This window comes from Phyllopteryx taeniolatus, chromosome 12 (assembly GCF_024500385.1).
Source record: "Phyllopteryx taeniolatus isolate TA_2022b chromosome 12, UOR_Ptae_1.2, whole genome shotgun sequence".
NCBI lineage: Eukaryota > Metazoa > Chordata > Actinopteri > Syngnathiformes > Syngnathidae > Phyllopteryx > Phyllopteryx taeniolatus.
Window position 1 is genome coordinate 4,885,323 of NC_084513.1, and position 27,636 is coordinate 4,912,958.

Sequence of the window (27,636 nt, forward strand, 5' to 3'; positions counted from 1 at the left end):
TGAATTTTGTTTGCATTTGTTTACTGGTCAGCTGATGAACCACATGAGCAGGAAAATAAAAAGAGAATCCTACGCAGGAAACAAAAAAATGCTCAATATAATTTTAGTCAAAACAAAATGTTGGAAATAAAAGTGAGCGACATTAAAGCTGTAGAGTCATTCTTAAGAGTTGGCCATTTTGTCGGCAGGTAAAAAGACGCTTTTTCGGAGCTTGGCGGATCTTTGGCGATGTGCAGGCGAGAGTCTCCGCTTCCACTTTTCTTGTTCGCGGCCCTCACATGGACTCAAACTCGTCGACGCGCTGCTTGGTGTTGCCCTGGCGGATCTGCCGCAGCGTCTTGTATTTGTCGCGGCCCACTCGCACGTTCTCGGCATGAAGGACGTCGTTGGCCGTCGTCTTGCTGTCGTCGCGAGCCTCCGCCAGCTCCGAGCTCAGAACCTGCCAAGGAGTTCAGAACAGTCAGATATTCTCCTTTCGCATTGAAAATATTTTAAAAATTGGGGGAAATTTACTCATTATACCAAGCAGAAAATAAACCTTTGCTATGGCTTTTTAATAAATGACTCTTTAAAAAAAAAATGTTTTTTTAAATATGCAACTTTTTTTCCCAAAAATATGACTTACCTGCAGCTGCTTCTTGACTCGCTGGTTCTTGTGCGCCTCAGTGACTCTGTCCTCTTCGCTGCGCTGGCTGCTGACGCCGTCGCTGAACAGCTCGGCGCTGGCCTCTCCATCGCTCTCGTCGTGCTCGTCGTGCTCGTGCGGCGCCGTGTTGGGTGAGGTCACGGCCGCCCGCAGCTCCTCCCGCGTCCGCTCCAGGTCTTCCTGTGCCGCCATGGCCTGAGCGAGAAGGTGTCGTCAGGGGACATTTTCCAAACGCTAAAATGATGAAGCGAGTGTTTTCGAGTTTACTTTGTGCTGCCATTCGTTGGCGTCGTCCTCTTTTTTCCTCTTGGCTTCTTCCAGCAGAGAGATTTTGGCGGTGAACTCGGCTAATTCAGCAGCCTGTCAATCACAACACATCATCACTACACAGACTACTATCCGTATCACATCTGCATAGTATTTATTAAGTAAATAAGTAATTTACTGTTATCCCTAATGGTACAGTATCAATTTTGGGATGTGACAATATGATACATTACGATATATCTCGCATAGTACAGTATCCACAGCAAAAATGCCACTATAGCAATATACCATATACAGTAGACACTGGTACAGTAGCAATTAGGGGTGGGACAAATTATATAGATAACGTAATATTCTCTCTCATGGTACTATATCAATTAAGGGTGGAACAAAATATCAATATGTATCATACCAGTTACACAGGGAGGGAGGTGACAAATTGAAAATGTGATCATTGCAATACTGACCGATTACAGTTGGGCCAACATATTGATTCTGTATTATACCATACCGTATCATTATGTCTCAGTATTCAGTATTCATGATGGGGAGGTGGGCAAAATATTGTAGCGGTGTATAAAACACGTGTACCAGCTGTTCCTGGGTCTTCATCTGGTCGGCGGCCTGCTGCGCGAGCGCAGCTTTGGCCTCCTCGGCGGCTCTGCGTTCCTTGTCCAGACGCTGGGCCTCCTCCTTGGCCCGCTTGCGCTCCTGTTCCAGCTCCAGGGCCTTGCGCGTCTGCTCCTCCAGTTCTTTCTGCGCCCGCTGCGTCTGCTCCTCGATGTTGCGCAGGCGCTCCATCAGCTCGTCTTTCTCGCGCTCCATGCGCTGCTTCTCTTTCTCGGCGTGCTCGCGCTTCTTCTTCTCGTTCTCCAGCTGCGCTCTGAACCCGGGACATCAAGAACGTGACATCAAGAACAGACCACAGACAGGAAGGCTGGCACAACACTGGCCCTTATTGCTCACACAGCCTCACTGACACATCATGACCGAGGCCATGGTTGTTTGTGCCAATTTTCAATAAATATAAAAGCAATTCAATATTTATTTTTCATCATCATCATGAAAATTTTTATTAATTGATTATTTTGCCCATAATACTATTTAAAAATCTATTACTTACATTTTTTTTTTTTAAATAAATTATATTTGACCTATGTAAGTCTTATTTTCAGGCCAATTTCTTCATACAGTTTTTCATTACCTTTTTAGTTACTGAATGGATAGATTTTTTAAAATTTGAATTATTGATTTAAAATAATTTTATAATTGGGTACTATTTAACTGACTGTTTAAATTTATGGCATTTTAATGCAGTTAAGGCCTTTTTATTTTATTAAGTTTTAATTCTTTAACAGAGTTTTTAATGAGCATTGTATTTATTGCATGAATGGAATTTTTAATTATACAATTATCCATTCATTTAAGTAATTATTTTTATTAGAATATATATTTAAGAACAATGCCATAAAATAAAAATGTCAATGAAGAAATAAAATAAACTGTCAAATAAATCTTGAAATTGGAAAATACTGTTACCATACTATTTCACATTTCTAAATCTGATAAATAATTAAAAATGACATAAAATAAATGAAAAGGCCATTGAACAAATAAAAATGTCATTCATTCAATTTAAAAAGACCTGTTAAATACGTTTACATATATATATGAATTAAGTAAAAAGACATTAATTAAAAAATCTGTTAAATAATTAAAAATGGCAGGAAATAAATAAAAATGTCATTGAATAAATAATGATGCCATTGATTTAATAAAACAAATCTGTTAAATAATAAAAAATTGAAGGGAAATAAAAAGGCCATTAATGCAATAAAAGCAGCAAAATAATAAAACGTATCAAGCAAAAAGCCATTAAATAAAAATAATCAAAAATTAATTAAATGAAAATTAACTTGAATAATTATAAATTAAATACAACTGCAAATCAATAATAAAGAGGTAATGAAATATATAAAGCAGTCCTGACAAATTATTAATATATAGGGTCAGATATAATTATTAAATACCGTCTTTCACAAGTTCATTATATTAATGGACAGTTTACTTCTTATTATTTAAAAATTGTATTTAAAAATACCCTGTGGTTATAAAAGCAGACTTTTTCGTCATTTGTACACTGCCTGGAACGGAACAAAAGGTTTTTTTTAAATAGCGTTTTTGTTGAAATAGTGGCCCCTGCTCTAATAATAATGTAATAGACACCTCTCCATCTGCTTGTGATGTTTTTCCTCCCGGGCCTGAGCTTTCATCTGCTGCACCTCGATGGTGTCGGGCTTTCTGCGCCGCATGTACAGCTCGTGGTTGCCCATACACAGCGCCAGGATGCGCTTGTTGATGCGCAGGCGTGGCGCGTAGAAGACAAAGTCCTGCAGCACACACAGTTACGTTTCCATAAAAAAATAATAACCATAACTTTTCACGTGCGGCACGGTGGGCGACTGGTTAATACGTCCGCCTCACAGTTCTGAGGACCCGGGTTCAAATCCGACCTCGCCTGTGTGGAGTTTGCACATTCTCCCCGTGCCTGCGTGGGTTTTCTCCAGGCACTCCGGTTTCCTCCCACATCCCAAAAACATGCATGGTAGGTTAATTGAAGACTCTAAATTGCCCGTATGTTTGAATGTCTTTGTTTCTATGTGCCCTGCGATTGGCTGGCGACCAGTTCAGAGTGTACCCCGCCTCTAGTGAGGATAAGCAGTGTAGAAAATGGATGGATGGATAACTTTTAATAAAAAGACACAGAACTTACCGGCGCTTTCTTGTCGATGGGCTTGATGACAAACTTCTTGTCGTTGAAAGAGATGTTGCGGATCTCGCTCCATGGGAAGCCTATCTTGGGCGACAACCTGAGGCAGATCGAAGCATTATTAATACCTTAAAAAACACAAATCAAAATAAAATAAAACATCTAATTATATCAAAATAAATCATTAAAAATTACTTGTTGAACCAAGCATCTCACTCCCTAGACTACAAAAATAAAAGACAAATTTTGCTCAAAATTTGATAACTTTCCAAGATTTTTTTTGAGGCCATTTTGATAAAAACAATTTTTTCATGTGCTCAATTTTAACAGTATTATAATTATAGTACTGTATAAGTCATTCTCAAAATTCAAAAATAAAAATGAACCCAGCGCAACACAATTACTAAGTATTCAATCAATACTTAGTTCTGACTACTTTTTTTCCCCATAAAATTGTAAAACAATGACCATAAAAAGTGTATAACCTTGGGTGTTTTTCTTTGTCAATATATTTATACCATATACAAAAAATACATATGCCATATATTTATGTAACTAAAATATTTTTAAAAGTACTATGTAGAGAAGGGGAGAAAAATATCTGCATAGGAATATACATCCATTTTTTTGCCCAAATTCGAAAATGTTTTTTCTTACGTTTAAAACTACAGAGGGTTCAATTTGCCCCTCACCTGAACAACAACATCCGGGTCATGAGCTTCGGGCTGACAATCTGGCTCACCACAGGAGGGCAACGTAGCCACGTAAATGCCATCCTTGTGAGGCAGCGTTAAAAAGAGCCGATGTAAACGTCAACCCTCCTTGGGCTCAGACTTGCCCTCTAAATCCCCATTCGCTACTCGGGTTGACAGTAACATATGACTTACAAGTTAGAATCGAATCATTACTCCTTGTGGTATTACAAAAAAAACAAATGAAAAATCCAATTTGATGATAAACCATCTACTGAACCGGAAAGAGTACGCTACTGCATTTTGGCTGCCACTTCTCCCTCTGGAAAAATTTAAAATATTTTTTGTTTAAAATGGCTTACTTACTTAATGCATCTGTGAGCCATGATCAGTTGCAGAACTACAGTAGCCTACTATACAACTGCACATATACGCATGCACAATAAATCAAAATGATGTCAGCCATAAACATAGGCCAGTAAATGCGGCGTGGCAGCAGTTGCAGCCTTTGTCAAAATAAATATGAAGTAGTATCATATTCTAAGATTTGTTCTGATTCGAGTCCAAAAATTCTCATTCGATGATGCCTTTTTCACGCTTATTTGAATCCCGTTGGAGTCACCACCCATTCGTCAATAGCCCTCAACCCTGTTGTTATGTTGTGGATTAAATTGACCAATAACATGCATTTTAAAAAAAACAAAAAAACATTGAGTACCTTATCCTACTTCAAGCATGATCTGCAGGAGTCAATGCACTAATAATCACTGATTCTCAAAGTATTTATATTTAGTTATCTATTGCGCTTACTTGTCTTCGTGCTCATAGATGTTGAGTCCGAGGGCGTCGACGCCAAGCCACAGCTCGGTGCCCTTCTTGTTCTTGATCTCAAAGTAGTTGACGCCGTACATCTCCAGATCCTGAGCGATCTTCAGGTACTCCATCATGGCGTCCTCCCTACACATATACACAAGCCATTTTTCTCATGCAAAATGAGTAATCGAAACAACAGGAGGGATTTATTATTGCCCCTGAACAACAACATCCAGTCATGAGCTTCCGCCTAACACGCTGGTTCACCAAATGCATTTTGCCTTTTCATTTTCACATCTACATCATATTTCTCCCATTTATTTTCTACACTACACACTGTATCATATTTAATATACTGTAGGCACCCTCTAGTATACACTACCATATGCACATCATATTCAATGTCTATACGCCTCTGGCTCGAATTTACCACATTTAAATTGTATGTAATATACAGTATAATTTGTACCTCTAATGTACCACATATACAGCTTGAATGTACTACCTACTACCTACAATGTACCATTTTTACATTATATTGTTTATGCACTTCTAACGTACCATATTTGCATATTTAATGGGCCCACACCTCTAAGGCCCACCGTACACTGCGCAATGCGCTCAAATCTGATTGGACTGAATCATTTCCAAAACAAACAAAACAAAAAAAAGACAGCTGCCAACTCACCCCCACACATTGAGTGAACGTATATATGGATACCCTGAACCACTAGCCTCTATAAGCGTTTGATGCTGCACATACAGTGTATTGTACTTGATCATATTTATTCAACCATAAAAAGACAGATTAATAGTTAAGAAATAAGCAGGTTGCTATGAGACATGGGCAAGAATAAAAGTGAGTGTAAGATATTTTACAAGTGGCTCGCTCGCTCCCATTCACTTGAATGTACCCAGAGCGGTACATACTGCACGCGTACTTTACATTCTGGACACAAGCTTCGCTATTTCATCCACAGGCACATTATAAATATAGTTAATTCATGTTGTAAAACACAATATTATATATTGTAAAATGATTTATGTTTTTCTGAGTAGCCTCTGTAATGTCTTCATTTGAAATGTGGACATTTCATTTGAAGAGAGTTTGGATGAGGGATATGTTGTAATGGGAGTCGGATTCGTCATTCCCTCGCCGTGTGATGTTCTTTCACCCGCGACTTTCGACTTGAGATAAACACTCACTAGAACGCCACTACAGAGTGATACTGTTACAATATGCTTAAGTAATTTGGCGGAACCTCTCTTCGAGGAGGGGGAGGCAGCGGCGGCACGCGTCTGTCGACCGACGGGGCTTCCCGGTCATAATACTTAGTGTCGATACACCTCTAGTATTCGATATTTACATTACATTGAATGTTTGTTCAACGACTGTATCATATTGACATCATATTTAATGCTTCACGTAGCACCCACCTGAGCATGCTCGTGTGTTCCTCGTGCCAGGTCTGTATCCTATCCTCCCACTGCTCCTTTGTCAGCTTGTGTTGCTCCAGAACTCTGCCGCCACCCAGATGAAGACGATAAGATGTCGCCGCGACAACAGAATGGCGCCATCATCATCTGACAACGTGAATTGCACATTTGTACCTTTGTGGCAGCAGGCGATCTGCGGCCAGGTAGCCGGACTTGTGCATGTCCTTGTTGTGGTTGCCAAACTTGGCCTGGACGGCGTAGGAGGCCAAGAGCACAGCGGTCTCGGGGGGGCAGTAGTTCTCGTCATTCAAGATGGCTTCCTTTACCTGCACGGATATAAATAACATTAGGGAGTGTGTTGTCCAGTGTCTACGGTCCAGTGTTTTCCTGCATATAAAATTTGGAGGAAGCCATCTCCACCTATTTGGTTTCTTGAAGGTGTACTTTCGTATAATACAGTGGTACCTTGACTGACAGGTTTAATTCATTCTGTGACCATGCTCCTAACTCAAATCACTTCTATCTCAAAGTTTTCCCCAATGAAATGTAAGGAAATGCTATCAATCCGTTCCAGACGCCCAAAAAACACCAACAAATTGTTTTAATGTGTTCTTCATAAGTGACACACTACAGCATTTCATGGTATAAATACCTACAATAATAACATTAATAAATAGAATGTAAAGAATCGAACAGTTTTAGCAATATGCTTTGATTCAATGGTCGTTGTGCTGCTCCTTCTGATGTGTGCGCTTTGGCCATCAGGGGAAAGTATAATATATATACTGTAAATACATGCAGATTTGATGATGAAACACAAAGACGGTCACAACTAAGTTGTAGTATGTTTGTCATTTTTCACAGCAATAGAAGAATATAAGCCTATGAGTATTATTATATGCACCGTCTGTATGTGTTGCCGCACCATTAGCATTCAAATATAGGTTAAAATAGGTTTAAAGGTTTCTCACCCCTGTAATATCGATGCTAATTTCGTTAGCACATCAACGGCGTTTTCCATTATGAGCTACCATCAAGCTAGTGGACTTTCGTAAGACAAAGTTACGTGGTTGAGTTACAGTACAGTAAATACACGTGCTATTCTCTTTTTATGTTTATTTTGACAGTAAACTTCAAATGGAAGAGGCACTAACCAACTTTATGCAAGCACGAAACACACAGGGACGGTGGAACTGACATTAGCATTTTAGGCTCCATTGTATGTTGCTCTCAACACATAGTGAAAGAAATTGACTCAGTGACAGCTTGTAACTTGAAAAGACTCGTTAGTTGGGGCACTCGTAAATCAAGGCACTGCTGCATATGATTTAAGAAAAAGAAAACATTACAAAACAATCAAATGCATGGAAGCGCTTGACAGAAAAAGGCTGCCAATGATCAGAATGATACCAGCTCTAGCTCAGTCTGAGCCAGGAAAAACCCGATGTACCTGAAGGAAGAAGAGCCTCTGTGTGATCTCCTGGATGAGCTCCTCAGAGACGTCCTCTGGAAAAAACTTGGCCCTGAACTTGAACTGCAGAGGGTTCTCCTTCTTCACATCCTGCTGTGTCACCTGGACAAAAAACGAAAAACAAAAAAAAAAAACACCGAATCTTCTTTAGGAAAGGGCCGTGTTGCGTTCAGTGGGTTTCAGTCTCACACACCTTCTTGTTGAGCTTCAGCCACGTGACGTAGCCTTTGCTGTCGGTGTACTGCAGGCCAAAGAACCACACCTCCCTCAGGCCCACCGTCTTTACCACCTGGAGAAGAATTGGGTGTTTTCTTAATTTGTAAAGTGAATGGACTGAGGTTCCCCCAATCTTACGTTTGGCTTGGAAGTACAGAATTTGCTGCCTTGATTGTGGAGGAAACTACAGTACCCGGATAGATAATCCATTATGGGTCATGAATTTTCCAAATCATCAGTCAGTCGAGGACATTTCTAAAGTGAATGGAGTGAGGTACCCACTTTGGCGAAGTTAGCATGTCAACAAGTTGAACTGGCTCATTTGTCTCTAAAACAAATCCTTTTGTTAATTGTGCATTTGAATGTGAAGAAATTTAGCTCAGAACATCAGAATCTGCTGGCTTGATTGCATGGGGAACCAGAGTACCTGCAGAGATGATCAATTATGGGTCAATCATTTTCTGAATCATCAGTCACCAACATTTCTAAACTGTATGGAGTGATATTCCCAAGATGGTGAAATTAGTGCTTCAATAACTTGGACGGATTTCATATATTGACATGTTCATAGGTCTTTACGACTATCATAATTGTGTTAAATGTGCATTTGAATATGAAGGTGTTTGCCTCAGAACTTCAGAATCTGCTGCCTTGATGTTGAGAGGAAGCAGAGTACTGTCCCCCAATAGATTATCAATTAGGGGTCATGAAAGTTCAAAATTGTTATTCAAGGACATTTCTTTGACAACAGAGTGGTGTAAATGTAACATGAATTGAGTAAGGTTCCCCAAGCACGAGTTTCACGTGACTGCATTCACATAGTGGCGTGTTCCTACTCCTAGGTATGACTTGATTTTGTTAACTTTACTTGCACATTTGAATATAAAGACATTTAGCTCAGAACCTCAGAATCAGCTCTCATTACATGGCGCCTATATACTTTTGTTTGGCATAACACAAATAGATTATAAAAATTTACACCCCCCAATCGTTGATAAAGGCAATTTCTTTAACACAGGCTGGTACAAAGTGAATGGAGTGAGGTTCCTCAGGCTGGTGAAGTTAGCACAACTTTCACTTGCTTGCTTCGCCATACTGATGTTAATAGGGGTCTTTACCTTTTTGTTACACTTGACCAGTGGATAAGACGATTAGCTCGGATTCTCTGAAGAAGAAGCTTATTTTAAAAGGTAGCATTAAATGACAAGTAAAAAGCAGACATTATGACGTCTGGATATGTCAGAGGTCTTACAAGGAATAGGGCTGATTTAAGATGACATGTATTGTTACAGGCACTTGTGCCAAACGGGTGTGTGACCTCCTTCTGAAAAGCAGAACACATAAAAGAACCAAAAGCCCCTTTTCCCTTTCATTTGTTTTCCTTCCTCTTCATCACTGAAGCCTTTCAGGCAACAATACTGAAAGCTGCCCTTTGACACCCACACACACACACACATATATAGGCACAAAGAGATCTTTGTCAGTCCCGTATTAGATGGAACCAGAAGCCACCCAAGCACCTACTGGCACACATTTGCAATGCCGCCTTTGCTTTGATGGAACAACAAAAGATGACTCAGACGAATTGTGTGGAAAAAGCCCCCCTGATTTTGCGTTGTCTATGTAGTATTACAAGAAAAAAGCTTCTAATTTTACATTAAAAAAATACAAAAACAATAGGAGAAAAGATTGTATGTGGGGGAAAAAAAATTATGAGAAAAAGAATTAGGCTCCAGTGCACCCGCGACTCGCCTGTGGCTAAGCGCTATAGAACATGGATGCATGGTTAACAGGGAAAAAAAGATCCAAGAGAAAATATTATAATTTTACCTTAAAAAAGATGTTTTAAATATTAAAAAACAGGTTATACAACCATCAAAATAAGAGAAGGTTGCACTTTCATGTGGGGGGAAAAAAAAAAATCAAAATACAGTATCAGAAAAAAAAAAAAAGCCTATAAACATAGATAACATTAGAATTTACACATTTTATGAGGAAAAAAAAAAATCTAAACTGTGAGAAAAAGTTTTAAACAAAAAGTTTAGTTTCTCAATATGGGGAATTTCTTTTTATTTGCTATGTGCTACAATCATCAAAATAATACATATTATAAATATGAAATACTTCACTCTGAGTCTCTGCAGTGTGCAGTTCATCTCTATAATTTCACTTTTTGAATTGAACTACCTAATAAAAGATTTACACTATTCACGTGTGAGTGCCAGTGAGAATGTGATTGACGTCCTCACGTGAACGCATTTGAGTAGTGTTGATGAGAGCAGGACGCATGCGTGTGAGAGCATTTGACTAGTGTCAATGAGAGCATTTGAGTAGTGTAAATGAGAGCATTTGAGTAGTGAGAGCAAGACTCATGCGTATGAGAGTGTAGTCCTTATGAAAGCCTTTCAGTAGTTTGTGTGTGTGTGAAAGCATTTGAATAGTATGTGTGAGAGCTAATCCTGAATAATGTCACTAACAGCCCCTCATACATCTCACCTGATCAAAGAGCTGCTTGCCGGTGGTGTTGGGCTGGATGGCAAACTCCAGCTCAGCATCCATGGTGGTAACACGGACGTTTGTCTACAGGACACAGATGACCAAATAAAAATGAAAAATAATAATACACAAACAGGTTTGGCATGTACACACACACACACACACACACACACACACACGTACTTGTGTGTGCGTTTGTATGTGTGTGAGACGGAGAGAGAGAGCGGGGCCATATGTTGCCTTCGAGGTCACTCTGTGTGCATGCACGGCTGCAGCTTGTTGATAAGGTTTCCACGTTATGCAAACAAAGCGTACATGAAGCAATTGGTGGCTACATGGATGTCGCTACTCGGCCCGCCACCAAAGGGAGTACTGTAATTCATTCAGGCCCGACTGGTATGTTGCCGACAAAAATAAATGACTATTGACAATATAACAATTTTATTCTGGTAAACAATAAAACTTCTCTCTTGTACCATTACAACTTATTGCTTTTAAGATTGACTTATTGCTTGTAAAATAAAGACTATTCTTGTAATGTTAAGACTTTATTTTTTGTAACATTACGATTAATTTTTTTCTTGTAAAATTACAACTTTATTTTCGTAACAATAAAACTTTTATTACATGAAAACTTATTTCTTGTAAGATTGTAAACACAATGATGACTATTCTTATACCATTACGACTTTTGTCCCATAACCTAAATACTTTTTTTCTCAAAGCTTTATTCTGGTAACATTGCTATGTGTAAAATTACAACTTTTTTCATAATATTACAAGAACTTTTTTTCTCGTTACATCACGACTTTATCCTCTTAAGATAATGACTTTATTCTTGTACCATTACGATTTTTCCCTCATCAGTTTGATTTTTTATCCTCATAACAATACAACAGTTTTGATGTAAAATTGGGATTTAACTCTTGGAAAAAAAATTTTTTCACCCATTACAGCTTGATTTTTCATAACGTGGATTTTTGTTCTATTAACTTTATGAATTTATTCAGCAACATTCTGACTGTATTCCTGTGCCATTACGACTTCTTTTAAAATTATTACATAATTCTTATAAGTCAGTCACCAGAGGGTGGAATTAGTGCAGGCCTGACACTAGTTTGTTGCCTAAACAGGTGGCAATCGAACAGGAAGTGAGCTAAATTTGAAACCGTTTCGAGTAAGAGTACATTAGGGTGGGAACAATTAATCGATAAAAATCGCAAATTAAAAGTGTTGGCAACAAATTACATTATCGATTCGTTGTGTCGCACGATTATTACATCAGTCACCCATTAGTTGCGACCCTAGAGTACATCATTTCTTCGAAAGCCCCATCTTTGTTAATCAGGATCACATGAGTACAAGATGCCACCGGACAGACGCTGCCAAGCGGTCAGGGCGGATTATCCAGATTGTTTTATGGGATTGCCCAGTTCCAGATTATAAGAAGCACAATAAAGTCAGTAGCTGGGCTGCTGAAGAATAATGAAGTGAAGAAACAAGACAAGTCTCCATTTTGTAGTAGCAGCCTCCTCTAGAGCCTTCCATCCTGTCTCATAACAATCTAGGTCAACACGTACGTAGGCCTGCGTGTGTTTTCTGCTTTGTGTTTGTGTGCAGCAGGACCACCTGGTGACACTGTTTGTGTATGTCCGTGCCCAGACTCAGACAGCCATAATTCAAAGCTCTTCGCTGCTAAGCTGGTTAGCAGGCTTAGTGGTCAGCGGCGGCAAACTTCTTCACCTCTTCCTCACCATTGCAAAGGTAATGCCGCTGCTAAAGAACAGTAGGCAGACATTTGCTGGACCGAATGGCAGGCCTGTGAGCATTCTACCAGTATTAAGCAAATTGATGGAAAAGATTATGAGTATGCAGATTCAATGTTATTTTGATCGAAATGATATTTACAGTGTCTTCATGTATATAGGGCTGGCTATTCCACGAGCACAGCACTAACATCTCTGACTGACAACTGGTTTGAAGACATTGATAAAAAGATATTGGTGGGTGCTGTACTGCTGGATTTTAGCGCAGCACTTGACACCATTGATCATGACCTCTTAATTCATAAATTACAGGCATATAATTTTGAAGAAGAAGCTACTCATCCATCCATCCATTTTCTGAGCCGCTTCTCCTCACTAGGGTCGCGGGGGTGCTGGAACCTATCCCAGCTGTCATCGGGCAGGAGGTGGGGTACACCCTGAACTGGTTGCCAGCCAATCGCAGGGCACATACAAACAAACAACCATTCGCACGCACAGTCACACCTACGGGCAATTTAGAGTCTCCAATTAATGGATGTTTTTGGGATGTGGGAGGAAACCGGAGTGCCCGGAGAAAACCCACGCAGGCACGGGGGAGAACATGCAAACTCCACACAGGCGGGGCCGGGGATTGAACCCGGGTCCTCAGTCGTCCACCGTGCCGCCTGAAGAAGCTATTAAATTAATTAATTAAGTTATTTGTTCAAAAGGCTACAATGTGTGATGTTTAATGGTGCGTTTTCACATACGGTGACAATACAATCTGGTGTTCCACAGGGGAGTTGCTTGGGTCCATTATTATATTCAGTTTATGTTAATTATTTACCAAATGCAATGAGAAGCCAGCGTCAAGCTGGGTCGTAGCAGCGGGGGAGGGACTTAAGTAAACTGAGTGATTCGTTCAGTGAACTGGTGTACTGAGGAACTGAAGAACTGAAGAGTGATTCGTTCGTTGACTTATCGCCGTTCACGATCCGTTAGACACGAGTGAGTCATTCGTTGAACTTCTTCGTTCGTGATCCGCTAAGGAGCGATGTACTAGTACGATGAGCGATTCGTTTGCGCAAGGAAGGCGTACTATGCCGTGAACGTACTCATGAGTGATTTTAACCGCAAGTCCCGACGTCCTCGTGGGGATAGCTTTCACTAGCAGCCGTTTCTTCAAGCTAACGGCTAATGTTGAGTCATTCAAGCACATGAAAACAAGTACACTTATTTAAAATACATGTAAATTAATAATAAATGTATATACATACACATACATATCATTCCCTCTGTCTCTAATGCGATTATTAAAGCTTTTTATTTAATAATAATAATAATAAAAATACATTCAACTTATATAGCAAGACATTCAGACACACTTTCCACTATTCAGATGACAATAACAGTAAGGTGGGTGAGCAGCTGAGGTGGCGGGTCTTCAATTAACCTACAGTGCATGTTTTTGGGATGTGGGAGGAAACCGGAGTACCCCAATTATGAACTTTTTTTAATTAATATTTAAAAAGTATGTAAACTTATAACTTTCTTCTTCCTCTAATATTTTGATTTATTTCACATAAAATTACAACTGTTTTCCCCCACAATATTGTGGTGGTTTATTTAATGAAAAATTAAAACCTTTTTGCTACAAATACTACAAAAATTGCGCAAAATAAAAAATGTTTTCATAGGTTTGGGATTTTTTTGTGCAAAATTGCAAATTTTTATTTAGAATATTTTCAAGTAAAATTACAGCTTTTTTCTCATAACAGTTTACCTTTTTCTCTTAATTTTATGGTTATTCTCACTCGCGCACACACACGCATGCAGACACACGCAAACACACACGTTCATACGTGTTACACCTACAGCATGTGATAAATGAATAATGTACGACATCATGGCGTGGATTAACAAGGCTTCATGCGCATTGCTTGGGGCTGATTTAAGCGTATAAAGAATCCATGTCTTTGAACAGATGTGACCATGCTGATTCTCCTTTGTTGGTGTTGAACACATTTTGTTTTCCTTGGGAAGAAATATGGCTTCCCTTCCCAAGAACAAATAGGGCTCGTAGGACTGAGTTTACATCAGACAATGCCTCTCATAAGATGACAATTTTTTTTCTAGTAACATTATGCTTTTTTCTTGTAATATTAAGAGACTTTAGTCTTGTAACATTCCAACATTTTCTCCTTATTATACAACCTTTTTACCCTAAATATGTCTATTACCATCACACCAATTTTTTTCTCTGACTATTGCTTATTTTTCTTGTAGCATTTCTTTTCTGTAAATTTCCAACTTTATTATTGTACCATTACGACTTTGTTCTCCAAACATGACCTTTTTTCTCTCAATGCTATGACTTCATTAAGAGAGCTATAGTACAACCATTTGGAAAATCATTGTCTTTCAACAGATTGTCCTGCACCATTCGACCTCCTTTAGGGTTCTGTTTATTTTATCTTTTGGGGGTTGTATTGTTGCCACGTGTGTGTTCTCCTTTGATTTCTTACATGCATTTAAATAAAACAGAAAATAGCTTTTTATGGGATGCGGCAATGCACCTTGCAACTGAATGCCGCTGCGTTACATCAGCTCTATTTGTAGGCTGTGTCATATAAGCAAAAGGAAGCGATCAAGTTGCTCTTGTGTGTGAAGCGTTGCATTGTGGGACGCTTGCAGGCTTTATAATAAATGAAACATGAGATTAAGATAAGCGGGGACGAGGCGCGGTCATTAGATTCAGGTATGTAAGCGCACACACTAGGGCTACACTGCAAAAACTTGGCTTGGCAAATTTTCCTGTTCTATTGGCAAGTTTGCTCAACTAATGACAACCACCACTTCATTACCTTGTTTTTAAGACCAGTTTTTGCAGTGGAATACAATGAGATTTTGAGAATGAGAGTAAAATGCTCTGCCTGGTAAGAAAAAATATCTTGGCAGACAAAGAACAAGAATATTTCGCCTTGATTCGAGATATTTCGTCTTTGTTAAATACATTTTTTTGCAGGCGACTGGGGGCCTTTGAGGATACACGCACACAAACAGCATTAAAAGACAACCTGAGGAGGCCCCGCAGTGCATCGGCGCCGTTTTAACGGCCTGATACGCAGCTAACGAAGCTAAGCTAGGAGACACGTTTTTTTAACAAGCATGGCTGCAGGGTGCCACAATGCACAGAGCAGGCAGTGAAAGGGTCCTGTGTGTTTGTGTAGGGGACACGGGGGATAAGGTAACCAGACGGGGAGTTTCCCCTCAAGGTGGCATTGGATAGCTGAGGTGGACTTCAACAAAGTGCCTCTCTCTTTCTCTCTCTCTCTCTCTGGCCACTTTCTGACAATTCTGGCTTTCTAACACATTGAAAAAAAACAAAACCATTTTGTTTATATTTGTTAGCTAAAGAAAACTTTCACATTTTTGTAATTCGATGAATACCCATTTTGACTTTTTAGAAAAGGTTGATATACGCATTGTCGCTATTTGATGAAAATCTTGTATGTCCACTTTATGACAATTTTGTGGGGCATCAACTTCCACACTTAGCAACACAGCACTAGCCGTTGTGTACTCTGCAGCAGAATATTATGCCCCTCCTTACACACCAAATGGACACCCAGCTCAACACAACCATGTGAATCATAACTGGGACAATTCGCTCAACACCACTCCCCTGGCTCCCTATCTTATCAAACATTGCTCCCCCACACATCTGGTGAACAGCATCTACTCAAAGGATGTTCCAAAAGATTGAAGGCTACCCCCATCTACCGATCCATCAAGATATCCTCAACCCACCCACTGCTTGACTCCCATCAAGACGCCTCATCTGGAAGAACTTCCCACCAGCTGACTTTACCATCCAAGCAGCTTGGAAGAAGGAATGGGCGTTCGAGGAGGTCCCCAATAAACATCTGGTGTTAGACCCTACTCAACAAGTCCCTGGCACAGAGCTTTCAAGGAGCTAGTGTTCAACCATTAATAGATATAGGACTGGTCATGGTCCGTACTTGGCCAACCTTCATAGATGGGCAGTACCCAGTCCACTTGCGGAGAGGAGCAGACAATCGAACACATCATTGAAGCGTGCCTTCTCCAGACTGAGAGGAGGATTAGCCACCCTCCACTCAACAAACCAGGAGGCAACTGATTAGCTGAAGGACTTTGTATTCACTGAATAAATACACTTTTACATTTGCACCTACATTGTAACTGTTGGATGAAAAGTTTGAAAATCCACTTCACGGCAATTTGGACTTTGTACGTCCATATTGCCGCTACAGTGTATGTTCACTTTCTGACAATTATTCTTATGTCCATATTGTCGAAATGCAACAAAAATTTTTTTAAGTCTACTAAGTAAGCTTTTACATCCACATCCATTTGATGAAAACCTTGTATATTAACTTCTGGACGATTTAGAATTTTCACTTTTTTTTTTTCTTTCTTTCTTTTTTTGCCCTGTTCGTCTGTTAGGTCAAGCAGAATGGAAAATCTGTATCCCTTTTATTCCAGAACAGTTTTACTGTGTCACAGTGTAGTTTTTAAGCTTCCGCTGTGGTTCCTTAGTATTACAATTCAGGTTTATTGAGAATCAGACTTGATCACTCGAACAGAACAAAGTTTCTAAAAGGGAGAGAGAAACAAGGACAAAAGACAAAGCACTAATTGTAAACAGGATGAGCACATTACACCGGTTTTAAGATCACTGCATTGGCTCACCATGTGTTTCAGGATCGATTTTAAGGTTATTTTACTAGTTTCCAAATGTCTTAACGACCATGGGCCATCATATCTCCAGTATCTGATATACTTTTATCATTTTAAACCTTGCAAGTCTTAAGGTCCTAAGAGAGGTCTTAAGTCTTAAGAGACTCAAGACTCACGTGTTTGCTTTAGCTTTTTATTCTTTTATTTTTTATTGATATAGATTTTAACTGATTTCTTTATTTAGACATTTAGCTACTCATTTGCTTATTAATTTAAATATTCTTTTTAACCTATTTATTGTATAGCCTATTATCATTCTGTTTTTAACCCGTTCCTATTTTCTTTTAGTCTTACTCCAATGTCTCCTCATGGAAGCCTCCACGCAGGGAGGTGTGTTCGTTCTGCCCGCTGGGATGTCATCCTGCAGTTTCCCTGGACCAGAACCCTGGGGGGCTCTGCACAATGTGGGAAGGCCCCTCTGGCTACCCCAGCTGTGGTGGCATCCTCTGTGGTTACAGGCTGTGGCACCATTTGGTGTGCATGGCTCCCACAGGATTTCTTTCCTCATCCAGGATCGTCAGTGTCTTGCCATGTCGCTTGCTATAGTATTTGTCAACCGGTGGTGTGTTTGTGTACGTGCGGGTCTGTGTGTGTTCGTATGGGCGTGTTTGTGTATGGGGAAGGGAGGGGTGAGTTTTTGCATATTTCTTGCTATTTTAATTGTTCGTTTTTATATCTGTGAGACACTTTGGGTTGCATTTTTTCATGCATGAAAAGTGCTATTAAAAAAAAGTGATTTTGATTGTCTAAAATTTACAGCGAATTTTGAGTTTTTACCTCATGTGATTGTCCACCGTTGTCGCTATTCAATATAAATCTTGTATGTCCACCTTGTGGCTATGTTGACTTTCTAATGGTAATATAAAGGGAAAGACTCACCGGCTTGGGCATCTTCATCCTCTCTCTGCCCGTCCTCTGTTGATGAGAAAAGAAAAAGAAGTCGTCCTCTGTCTTCCTGCTGACAACACAACAACAGACAATGGCGTTAAAAATGAAATAAAAAGTGTTAAGTTTGGAACTTTACCAAAAGACTTGTACAGTTAATGTAGGTCACACTGTCTTTCCAACATTTTCACTGCAAGAGGATTTACATATTAAAATGGATCTTGTCATTTCTATAATCCCATCCAGGCTTCCGGAATTAAGGACGCTGACTTAAATGTGACACCTTCCAATCATTACGTCTCTTTTAGGACAAGTCCTGAAGGTAAACGTGGCCTAGAATAGGAGACCATGCAGCCTTCTCTCTATGCTTCTGCTGAGATTGGTACTTTTGTTGTTGGTTTTTTTTTTTAGCTAAAATGTTAGCGAGTTTAGCGTTTTCTTGTACATTGATTGAGAAGGTGTAAGAATTGTTCTTTTCACACTCAGCATTTTTTGACTCGCAAGTTTTTTTCTTGAAACATTACAATTTTATTCTTAATTGAACATTCTAAATTGCCTGTTGGTGTGAATGTGAGTGCGAATGGTTGTTTGTTCCTATGTGCCCTGCGATTGGCGACCCTAGTGAGGAGAAGCGGCTCAGGAAAATGGATGGATGGATTTTAAAATGGTTGAGAATAAAGTTGTAATGTTAGGAGACAGAAAGTGGCATGAGAAAGTTGGCACAAGAAAAACGTAATCATCTGAGCAAAAAGTTGTAATAGTATGAGTAAAAAGTCAGAATGGTACTAGAAAAAGGTGGTATGCAATGTTAGGGGGTAAAGTTATGAATGATAGACGGCTAATGTTCAGAAGTTTGCTGCCTTGTAAATGGGATAACCTGCAGAATAATAATACTACAGGGAGAATTGTGTCGAAAAATTGAAAGAAATTAACAACAGGGAAAAAGTGCAAATATGAGGGGGAAAAAAAGTCACTTTTACACTTTAAAAAAAGTACTCTCTCTCTCTCTCTCTATGTGTGTGTGTAAAAAAAGTTTTAAATGCTAATTTTCTAAATGAGAATAGTCATATTAAAAATAAAGTTGTACTTTTATTACCAAAAAAGTGGCATTTTGAAATGAAATATTCAGATTTTAAGAGCAAATCTTTTAAATTTTACAAGGAAAAAGTCATAATAATACGAGATTAAAGAATAACTTTACAAGAAAAAGGTTGGACTATTTCAGAATAAAGTCACAGTATTACAAAAGATTTTAAATAGGAACAAAGACTAAATATTAATAGGAAAATAAGTCATCATTTTGAAACAATATTTTCCAATAAGGTTGTAATATTATGAGAATAATGTAAAACAAAATACAGGAAATTCTAAATACATTTTTATGCAATACAAAAAGTCAAATTGTACGGAATACTTTAAGTTCACAAAAAAATACCATAAAAATGTAGTAACATTAGGAGGGGGAAAAAAATAATAATAAATAAATAAATCATATTTAGACAACACAATCCGATTTTTACAGGATTTTAAATGAACACAATTTTTACAAAAACAATGACAATATTTCATTCTAAAATAGAATAAAATACAATAGAATATAATAAAAATGTAACACCATATCATGTTTTTTTTTTTTAAACAGGAAAAATGTTCCAATAGTTAATAGAATAATCAAAATGTTGAAATGTCTTTGAGAATTAAAGTTGTTAATTCATGGCAAAATCTGAATATTTAAGTATGACAAAAATGTGTAATATTCTCTGCATTCGTTCTATGATAATCTGTTGCATACATTTGGTATATAAGATCTTGTGTAAAGACAACAATGTACGAGGGACCTCGCGGTTAAGATAAATCCTCACACTAAGCATTTTCATTTCCGTTGACACTTCCTGATTCAACTTTGTCATACTCCTCTAGTGCTTTTTGGTAATATACATATACATCAACAAATGTACAAAATACAGCCTGACAGTGGCAACTCGTGTGAGAATTGACTGAATTATGAATACATTTCTGTACAAACCACATTTTACAGTAGTAATAATAAGAATTTTATTCTTGTAATGTGACAGCCTCTCACATTACACATCACATTACAGCTGTTTTCGATAAGACTTTTTTTATCAGAACTTTTTAATCGTACCATTATGACTTCTCAAGTCATACTATTATGAATTTGTCACGTAACCTTAGGACTTTATCTTGTACCATTACACCTTTTTTTTTCTAGTATCATTACGACTCTTTTCTTGTAGAATGACAATTTTTTCCTTGTACATTTAGAAACAATTCATCCATCCATCCATCCTTTTTCTGAGCCGCTTCTCCTCACTAGGGTCGCGGGCGTGCTGGAGCCTATCCCAGCTATCATCGGGCAAGGAGGCGGGGTACACCCTGAACTGGTTGCCAGCCAATCGCAGGGCACATAGGAACAAACAACCATTCGCACTCACAGTCATGCCTACGGGCAATTTAGAGTCTCCAATTCATGCATGTTTTTGGGATGTGGGAAGAAACCGGAGTGCCCGGAGAAAACCCACGCAGGCACGGGGACAACATGCAAACTCCACACAGGCGGGGCCAGGGATTGAACCCGGGTCCTCAGAACTGTGAGGCTGACGCTCTAACCAGTCGGCCACCGTGCGGCCGAAACAATTCATACCATTATGAATTTTACTCGTACCATGATGAATTTTTTCTCATACCATTATTACTTTTTTCTCATAACTAAGATTTTCTTCTCAATTAAGACATTTTTCTTGTAACATTACAACCTTTTAGCCGTCTATCATTCATAACTTTACCCCCTAACATTGCATACCACCTTTTTCTAGTACCATTCTGACTTTTTACTCATACTATTACAACTTTTTGCTCAGATGATTACATTTTTCTTGTGCCAACTTTCTCATGCCACTTTCTGTCTCCTAACATTACAACTTTATTCTCAACCATTTTAAAATCCATCCATCCATTTTCCTGAGCCGCTTCTCCTCACTAGGGTCGCCAATCGCAGGGCACATAGGAACAAACAACCATTCGCACTCACATTCACACCAACAGGCAATTTAGAATGTTCAATTAACCTAGCATGCATGTTTTTGGGATGTGGGAGGAAACCGTAGTGCCCGGAGAAAACCCACGCAGGCACGGGCAGAACATGAAAACTCCACACAGGCAGGGCCAGGGATTGAACCCGGGTCCTCAGAACTGTGAGGCTGACGCTCTAACCAGTCGTCCACCGTGCCGCCCTATTTTAAAATGTTCTCATAAAATTACTACATTATTCTCAAAATTACATCTTTTTTTAGCAATATTTTGAAAAATACAAAATAAAAATTATTCTGACTCCCTCCCGTAATGTTTCAACTCATTTCTCTTCATTGCCCTACTTTATTCTCATTATAGAATTAAACTCATTAACGCTGTCGTGGTGTTGCACTATTTCCCCTTCATTTTTTTCACTTCAAAACTAGCATTGTGTCAGTCACCACAAAATGTCTGCTACCCATCAAGTCCTTTCATCCAGTGATTTCTTTTAGTGAGAAGATGAACGTGCACATTTTTAATCCTTTGGATTAATTCCTGACATGGACTTTATCAGCAAAAAAATAAAAAATAATAATAATAATGCAGGTCCACTTGAGAGAGCCTCCTGGTGACCTATATACTGTATATACAGACAGTACACACTGATGGTTCCGTGTTGGTTTAGTAAATAGACCTGACGTGTAATTTTATAGCTCCACTCTAATCGCTTTGTTATGAGTTTTGGCTAGACTTCGTCAATCAGCTTTGTTCCTCATCCAACACAGTAAATATGATTGCACACGGTAAAACGCAATCATTTTAATGGTCCAGGTTTTATGGCAACGCACACCTAAAGTGACCTGCTGTGTGCGTGTGCGTGCGCGCATGTGTGCTGAAACACAGATCAGCTCTGTTCAGAAGTTTGCTGCCTTGTAAATGGGATAACCTGCAGAATAATAATACTACAGGGAGAATTGTGTCGAAAAATTGAAAGAAATTAACAACAGGGAAAAAGTGCAAATATGAGGGGGGGAAAAAGTCACTTTTACACTTTTAAAAAAGTACTCTCTCTCTCTCTCTATGTGTGTGTGTAAAAAAAGTTTTAAATGCTAATTTTCTAAATGAGAATAGTCATATTAAAAATAAAGTTGTACTTTTATTACCAAAAAAGTGGCATTTTTAAATGAAATATTCAGATTTTAAGAGTAAATCTTTTAAATTTTACAAGGAAAAAGTCATAATAATACGAGATTAAAGAATAACTTTACAAGAAAAAGGTTGGACTATTTCAGAATAAAGTCACAGTATTACAAAAGATTTTAAATAGGAACAAAGACTAAATATTAATAGGAAAAGAAGTCATCATTTTGAAACAATATTTTCCAATAAGGTTGTAATATTATGAGAATAATGTAAAACAAAATACAGGAAATTCTAAATACATTTTTATGTAATACAAAAAGTCAAATTGTACGGAATACTTTAAGTTCACAAAAAAATACCATAAAAATGTAGTAACATTAGGAGGGGGGAAAAATAATAATAAATAAATAAATCATATTTAGACAACACAGTCCGATTTTTACAGGATTTTAAATGAACACAATTTTTACAAAAACAATGACAATATTTCATTCTAAAATAGAATAAAATACAATAGAATATAATAAAAATGTAACACCATATCATGTTTTTTTTTAAACAGGAAAAATGTTCCAATAGTTAATAGAATAATCAAAATGTTGAAATGTCTTTGAGAATTAAAGTTGTTAATTCATGGCAAAATCTGAATATTTAAGTATGACAAAAATGTGTAATATTCTCTGCATTCGTTCTATGATAATCTGTTGCATACATTTGGTATATAAGAACTTGTGTAAAGACAACAATGTACGAGGGACCTCGCGGTTAAGATAAATCCTCACACTAAGCATTTTCATTTCCGTTGACACTTCCTGATTCAACTTTGTCATACTCCTCTAGTGCTTTTTGGTAATATACATATACATCAACAAATGTACAAAATACAGCCTGACAGTGGCAACTCGTGTGAGAATTGACTGAATTATGAATACATTTCTGTACAAACCACATTTTACAGTAGTAATAATAAGAATTTATACATTGATATGGGAGAGGTGTCACTATTTTCTAACAGCGGTTACAAGGAACAGATGCTATCTTGTTTCTTGTTAGCATTTGACTTCGAATAACTTTAAAAAAAAAAAAAAAAAACTTGACCATAGGATTTATGTAGCAAAACAGAAATGCAGCTGAAAGGGGGGAAATAAGTGGACAGCTTGGCGAAATCAGCAATGTTAAGAGTGACATACGGTACACAAGAACAGACAAAAATAGGTCATTAGAAGAAGAAGAATCATGAACATGCATGTATGTACACGAAATTTGTTCTCTGCATTTTACCCATCACAGTGAACACATACACGTTAGTGGAACAGACTGGAGCAGGGGTCAGCTGAAGCGCCCGGGGAGCATTTCGGGGTATCAGTGTCTTGCTCAAGGACACAAGTTAGATAGTGGTTTCTTGCCACTTTTTTCTTGCAATATTACAACTTTATTTGTTACTTTTTTAAATTAAACTTTAATCTTAAAAAAAAATGTAAAACAATGTTTTACAATGTGTGACTTTTTCTCATGCTATTTTGATTTTGTTCTTGAAATTGAGACTTTTTTTTAAAGTGTAATATTTTGACTTTATTCTTTCAAATTTCCATTGTTTACTCATAAAAATGTAATTTTTTTCCCCTCAAAATATTATAACTTTATTGAACAAAAATTGTTACTTGTACTATTATGCCTTAATTCTTGAAAACGTGACTTTTTCATGTAATATTTCAATTTTATTCTCAAGATTCTCTGACTTTGTCACTGAAATTTTATGAATTCGATCACAGAAATTCCAACCTTGCATGAGTGTTAAAATTATGTGTTTTTCTTTGTTAGATTTTGACTTAGATTCCATAAAGATTTTTTCTTGTATTTTTTAAAATGTAAGACTTTTCCATGTTCCCAAAAAATTTGCATCGTTCTTTCTTGAAAATTCGCCGCTTTTTTCCTAGTAACATTTTGACTTTATTCTCTGAAATTACACATTTGTACTCATAAAATTACATTTATTTCCAGAATGTTATGACATTATTCTCCAAACTTTGCAACTTTTTTCTTGTAATATTATGACTTTATTCTCAAATATGACTTTTTTTCCCTAGTACTATGGCAAATTCATTTTCTTAAACATTGTAATTGTAAAATTGTTTTTTTTCATAATTTTATTAATTTCCGCTCCAAAATTTGCAAGTTGGCAATAAGGTCCTTTTCTGTGGTTATGCAATGTGAGTTTAAAAAAAAAAAGAGAGAGAGAGAGAGAGAGAGAGGACTCTAAAACCCTGCTGCACGGCTATCTGGTGTCAACAAGCAAGAAGCCTCTTTCTCACATGAGTTCTAATTTGGTCGCTACTAGACGGTGTGACAGTAAACAGGACAAGGTGTGAGGGACAAGCGAACGGGCCTATCACACTGCTAGTACTATGCTTCCCATATATTAATTTATTTATTTAGATCATAATTTAAAAAAGGTTTGCGTGTGGGCGGCACGGTTGGACGACTGGTTAGCGCATCCACCTCACAGTTCTGCGGATCCGGGTTCAAATCCCACCTGTGTGGAGTTTGCATGTTCTCCCCGTGCCTGCGTGGGTTCTCTCCGGGTACTCCAGTTTCCTCCCACATCCCAAAAACATGCATGGAAGACTCTAAATTGCCCATAGGTGCGAATGTGAGTGGATAAGTGATATTCCTGCCCCTTGGCAGCTGCAGAAAGTAACTAAAAAGGTACTTTATTTCAAAAGTAACTAAGTTAGAAAAAAGTAATCAGTAAAGTAACCAAGTTACTTTTCAAGGTAACTGTGGCACCATTGATGGTAGGTTAAGTGCAGACTCTAAATTGTCCGTAGGTGTGAATGTGAGTGCGAATGGTTGTTTGTCTATGTGTGCCCAGCGATTGTCTGGCAACCAGTTCAGGGTATACCCTGCCTCTCGCCAAGAGTCAGCTCGGATAGGGATAAGCGGTACGGAAACTCAATGGATGGATGGATAAATTTGAAATATCCATTTTCTGAGCCGCTTATCCTCACAAGGGTCGTGGGATAAATTTGAAATATAACAAAAACAACACAATTATACAAGAAATATTATGAGATACATTAAGTACTTATACAAGAAATATTATGAGATACATTAAGTACAATTAAAATTATCAAGTTGTGAATTAATACAAATTTAGCAAGAAAACTATTCTAACATTCTGAGAGAAAGTTTTAGGAGCCTAAAGTCAAACTATTAAGAGAATAAATTCCCAAAACGATGACTAGAAAAATGGCTTAGTTTCAACAGAAAAAATAAGCATTTTACAAGAAAAAAAAAAGTTCATAATTTTCTGAGCATAAAGCATCATTTTTAAAGGAAAGAAATATCACAATATTATGAAATAAAATATTTTGTTTATAAAAATAACGCAGACTTGTTACGAGGAAAGAAGTTAGATTTTACTAGGGGGAAAAAAAGTAAACACTTCACAAGAAATACAACGGAAAAAAAAGATGTAATGTAAAAATATAAGTTTCAATTTCCACACTAACTACCCTGACGTGCCAAGGAACTGTCGAAAAGGCGTAAGCAACAAAGGATGCCGCCAATTAAAACACTCCTCCACTCCCTGTTGCCCAATCAGCGGGGCTGTAAGGAGGACCTTGTGGCAGTGGGTCTGAGCGACACGCAAGGCAGCCAATCACGATGCTCCTTCGCTGCTGCTTCGCCAATCAGCGGACTTTAAAACTCACCGCTTCGGTTTGAGCCAGGAGTGTCCCCTGGCTAACGGCGGTGCAGACGGCTTATTTAACTGCCGTTTAAAATGACATGGTGACGTGCTAAACGGGCTAAAATAGCGGATGATGGGGGAGTGATTCAGAGCGGCTTTATAAAAAGGAAGTGGAGATGACTCACTGGAACAAACGTATTCGGGCTAACTTAATGTGCCTCAACGTGTCAAAGCCATTCGCGTTAACGTCAGTCGATGTAGCCACGGGCTAAGATTAACCAATAACTAGTGGGCAGCCAGGTATACGTCTCCAGACCAAAAAAACACGCTTGTAATCTTCACAAATTTCGTCAATGTAACGTCTCAACAAGACAAGAGCCAGCTCATGAATTCGGCTAAGTCATTAAACGTGACCCGGAGGTGCCCCCGGTAGCTCATTAGCCTGGCCGTTAATGACGCACCTCATCCTCGGAGAACATCGTGACATCTCGCCGCTCTCCGTTCACCTCCAAAATGACCGCCGAGTCGGCCCCGGAAAACGCCGAAGAAGCGACAGATATCCGAACTTTTCAAAAGGCATCACCCCTGGTTCGAACTCACCTGTACGACCGCGCTGTGTCGCGGTAAAGGGTGCCTGCGGTGGAGTGTTGTTCCCGCGCCAGTACCGGTCGAGCACTCTGGCTGTCAGTGGGCACTGCAGCCAGGTAGATATCGAGACCCCCAAAAAAGTTGCTATAAACATCATTAATATTCATTCAACGAAGCACACGTTACAATGGTATCCCAACAATGCACGAGGCAGCGTAAAAAATGTGGCTACAAGTCATTCCGGAGATGCCCCCTGTATACTGGGGGTAAAACTAATTAGCCTGGCCGCCAATGACGCACCTCACCTCGCCGACAAAAGTGATACCTCACCGCTCTCCGCGCAGCTTCAAAATGTCCGCGAATTCTGCGCCGGAAAGCGCCGAAGAAGCGACAAATATCCAGACTTGACAAAGAGAATCACCTCCGGTTCCAACTCACCAGCACGGCCGCGCTGCGTCAAAGTAAAGGATGCCTGCGATGGAGTGTTGTCACCCCGCCGCCACCGGTCCAAACTCTGCACCTCCTCCTCCTGACCCGAGCGCTGCCGCTTTATATATATCCACGCTGCGGGTAAAAATAGCCCGCTGCTTCGGAAACGGAGCTCAGTGATACGGGTAAGCGTCGTCACACACTCACGCGTACTGTCAATATGGCTGAGCAAGTTGCTATAGTGAGGCGTGGTAGTGGTGAGCGGCTCGCCTCAGTCTCGCTCGCCTCACACGCTCTCTCACCAGTCAGGCAGTCACCACTTACTCACTCGCCCCTCCCTTCTCCAACAAGCTCCAGATTTTATTTTATTATTATTATTTTTTTTCCTCCTTACTCCTACAAAAAAAAAGTAAAACCATGAGCAGGAAAAGGTCGTCATTTCTGGGTGAAAATATTTGTATATTACAGGAAAAGTACAGTCACAGTGGTGCCTTGAGATACGAGTTTAAATTGCCGTGACCACACTCTCATG

General features: G+C 38.7%; 1 protein-coding gene and 1 long non-coding RNA gene across 7 annotated transcripts; one reads left to right on the plus strand and one right to left on the minus strand.

Annotated features, from left to right (window-relative positions):
• LOC133487200 (radixin-like) lies at nt 1-27,390 on the minus strand. Of its 6 annotated transcripts, none has more exons than XM_061793400.1 (14): nt 27,114-27,390; nt 18,215-18,290; nt 10,809-10,892; nt 8,290-8,385; nt 8,076-8,198; nt 6,800-6,951; nt 6,626-6,709; nt 5,186-5,332; nt 3,687-3,783; nt 3,140-3,303; nt 1,505-1,796; nt 914-1,006; nt 626-841; nt 1-439 (listed from the first exon to the last, which is right to left on the minus strand). In XM_061793400.1, the coding sequence occupies exons 2-14, from the start codon at nt 18,230-18,232 to the stop codon at nt 275-277; spliced, it is 1,731 nt and encodes a 576-aa protein (XP_061649384.1). In that variant the 5' UTR covers nt 18,233-18,290; nt 27,114-27,390; the 3' UTR covers nt 1-274. The 6 variants fall into 6 exon arrangements, with proteins under 6 accessions (XP_061649384.1, XP_061649385.1, XP_061649383.1 ...); XM_061793401.1 differs by having other exon boundaries at nt 18,215-18,293; nt 27,097-27,390; XM_061793399.1 differs by having other exon boundaries at nt 18,215-18,293; nt 27,114-27,389.
• LOC133487204 (uncharacterized) lies at nt 12,449-17,743 on the plus strand. Its single transcript, XR_009791246.1, has 4 exons — nt 12,449-12,572; nt 12,736-12,811; nt 12,887-12,999; nt 17,624-17,743. It is a non-coding gene; the product is annotated as an uncharacterized LOC133487204 (long non-coding RNA).
• Nucleotides 27,391-27,636: the final 246 nt, after the last annotated feature.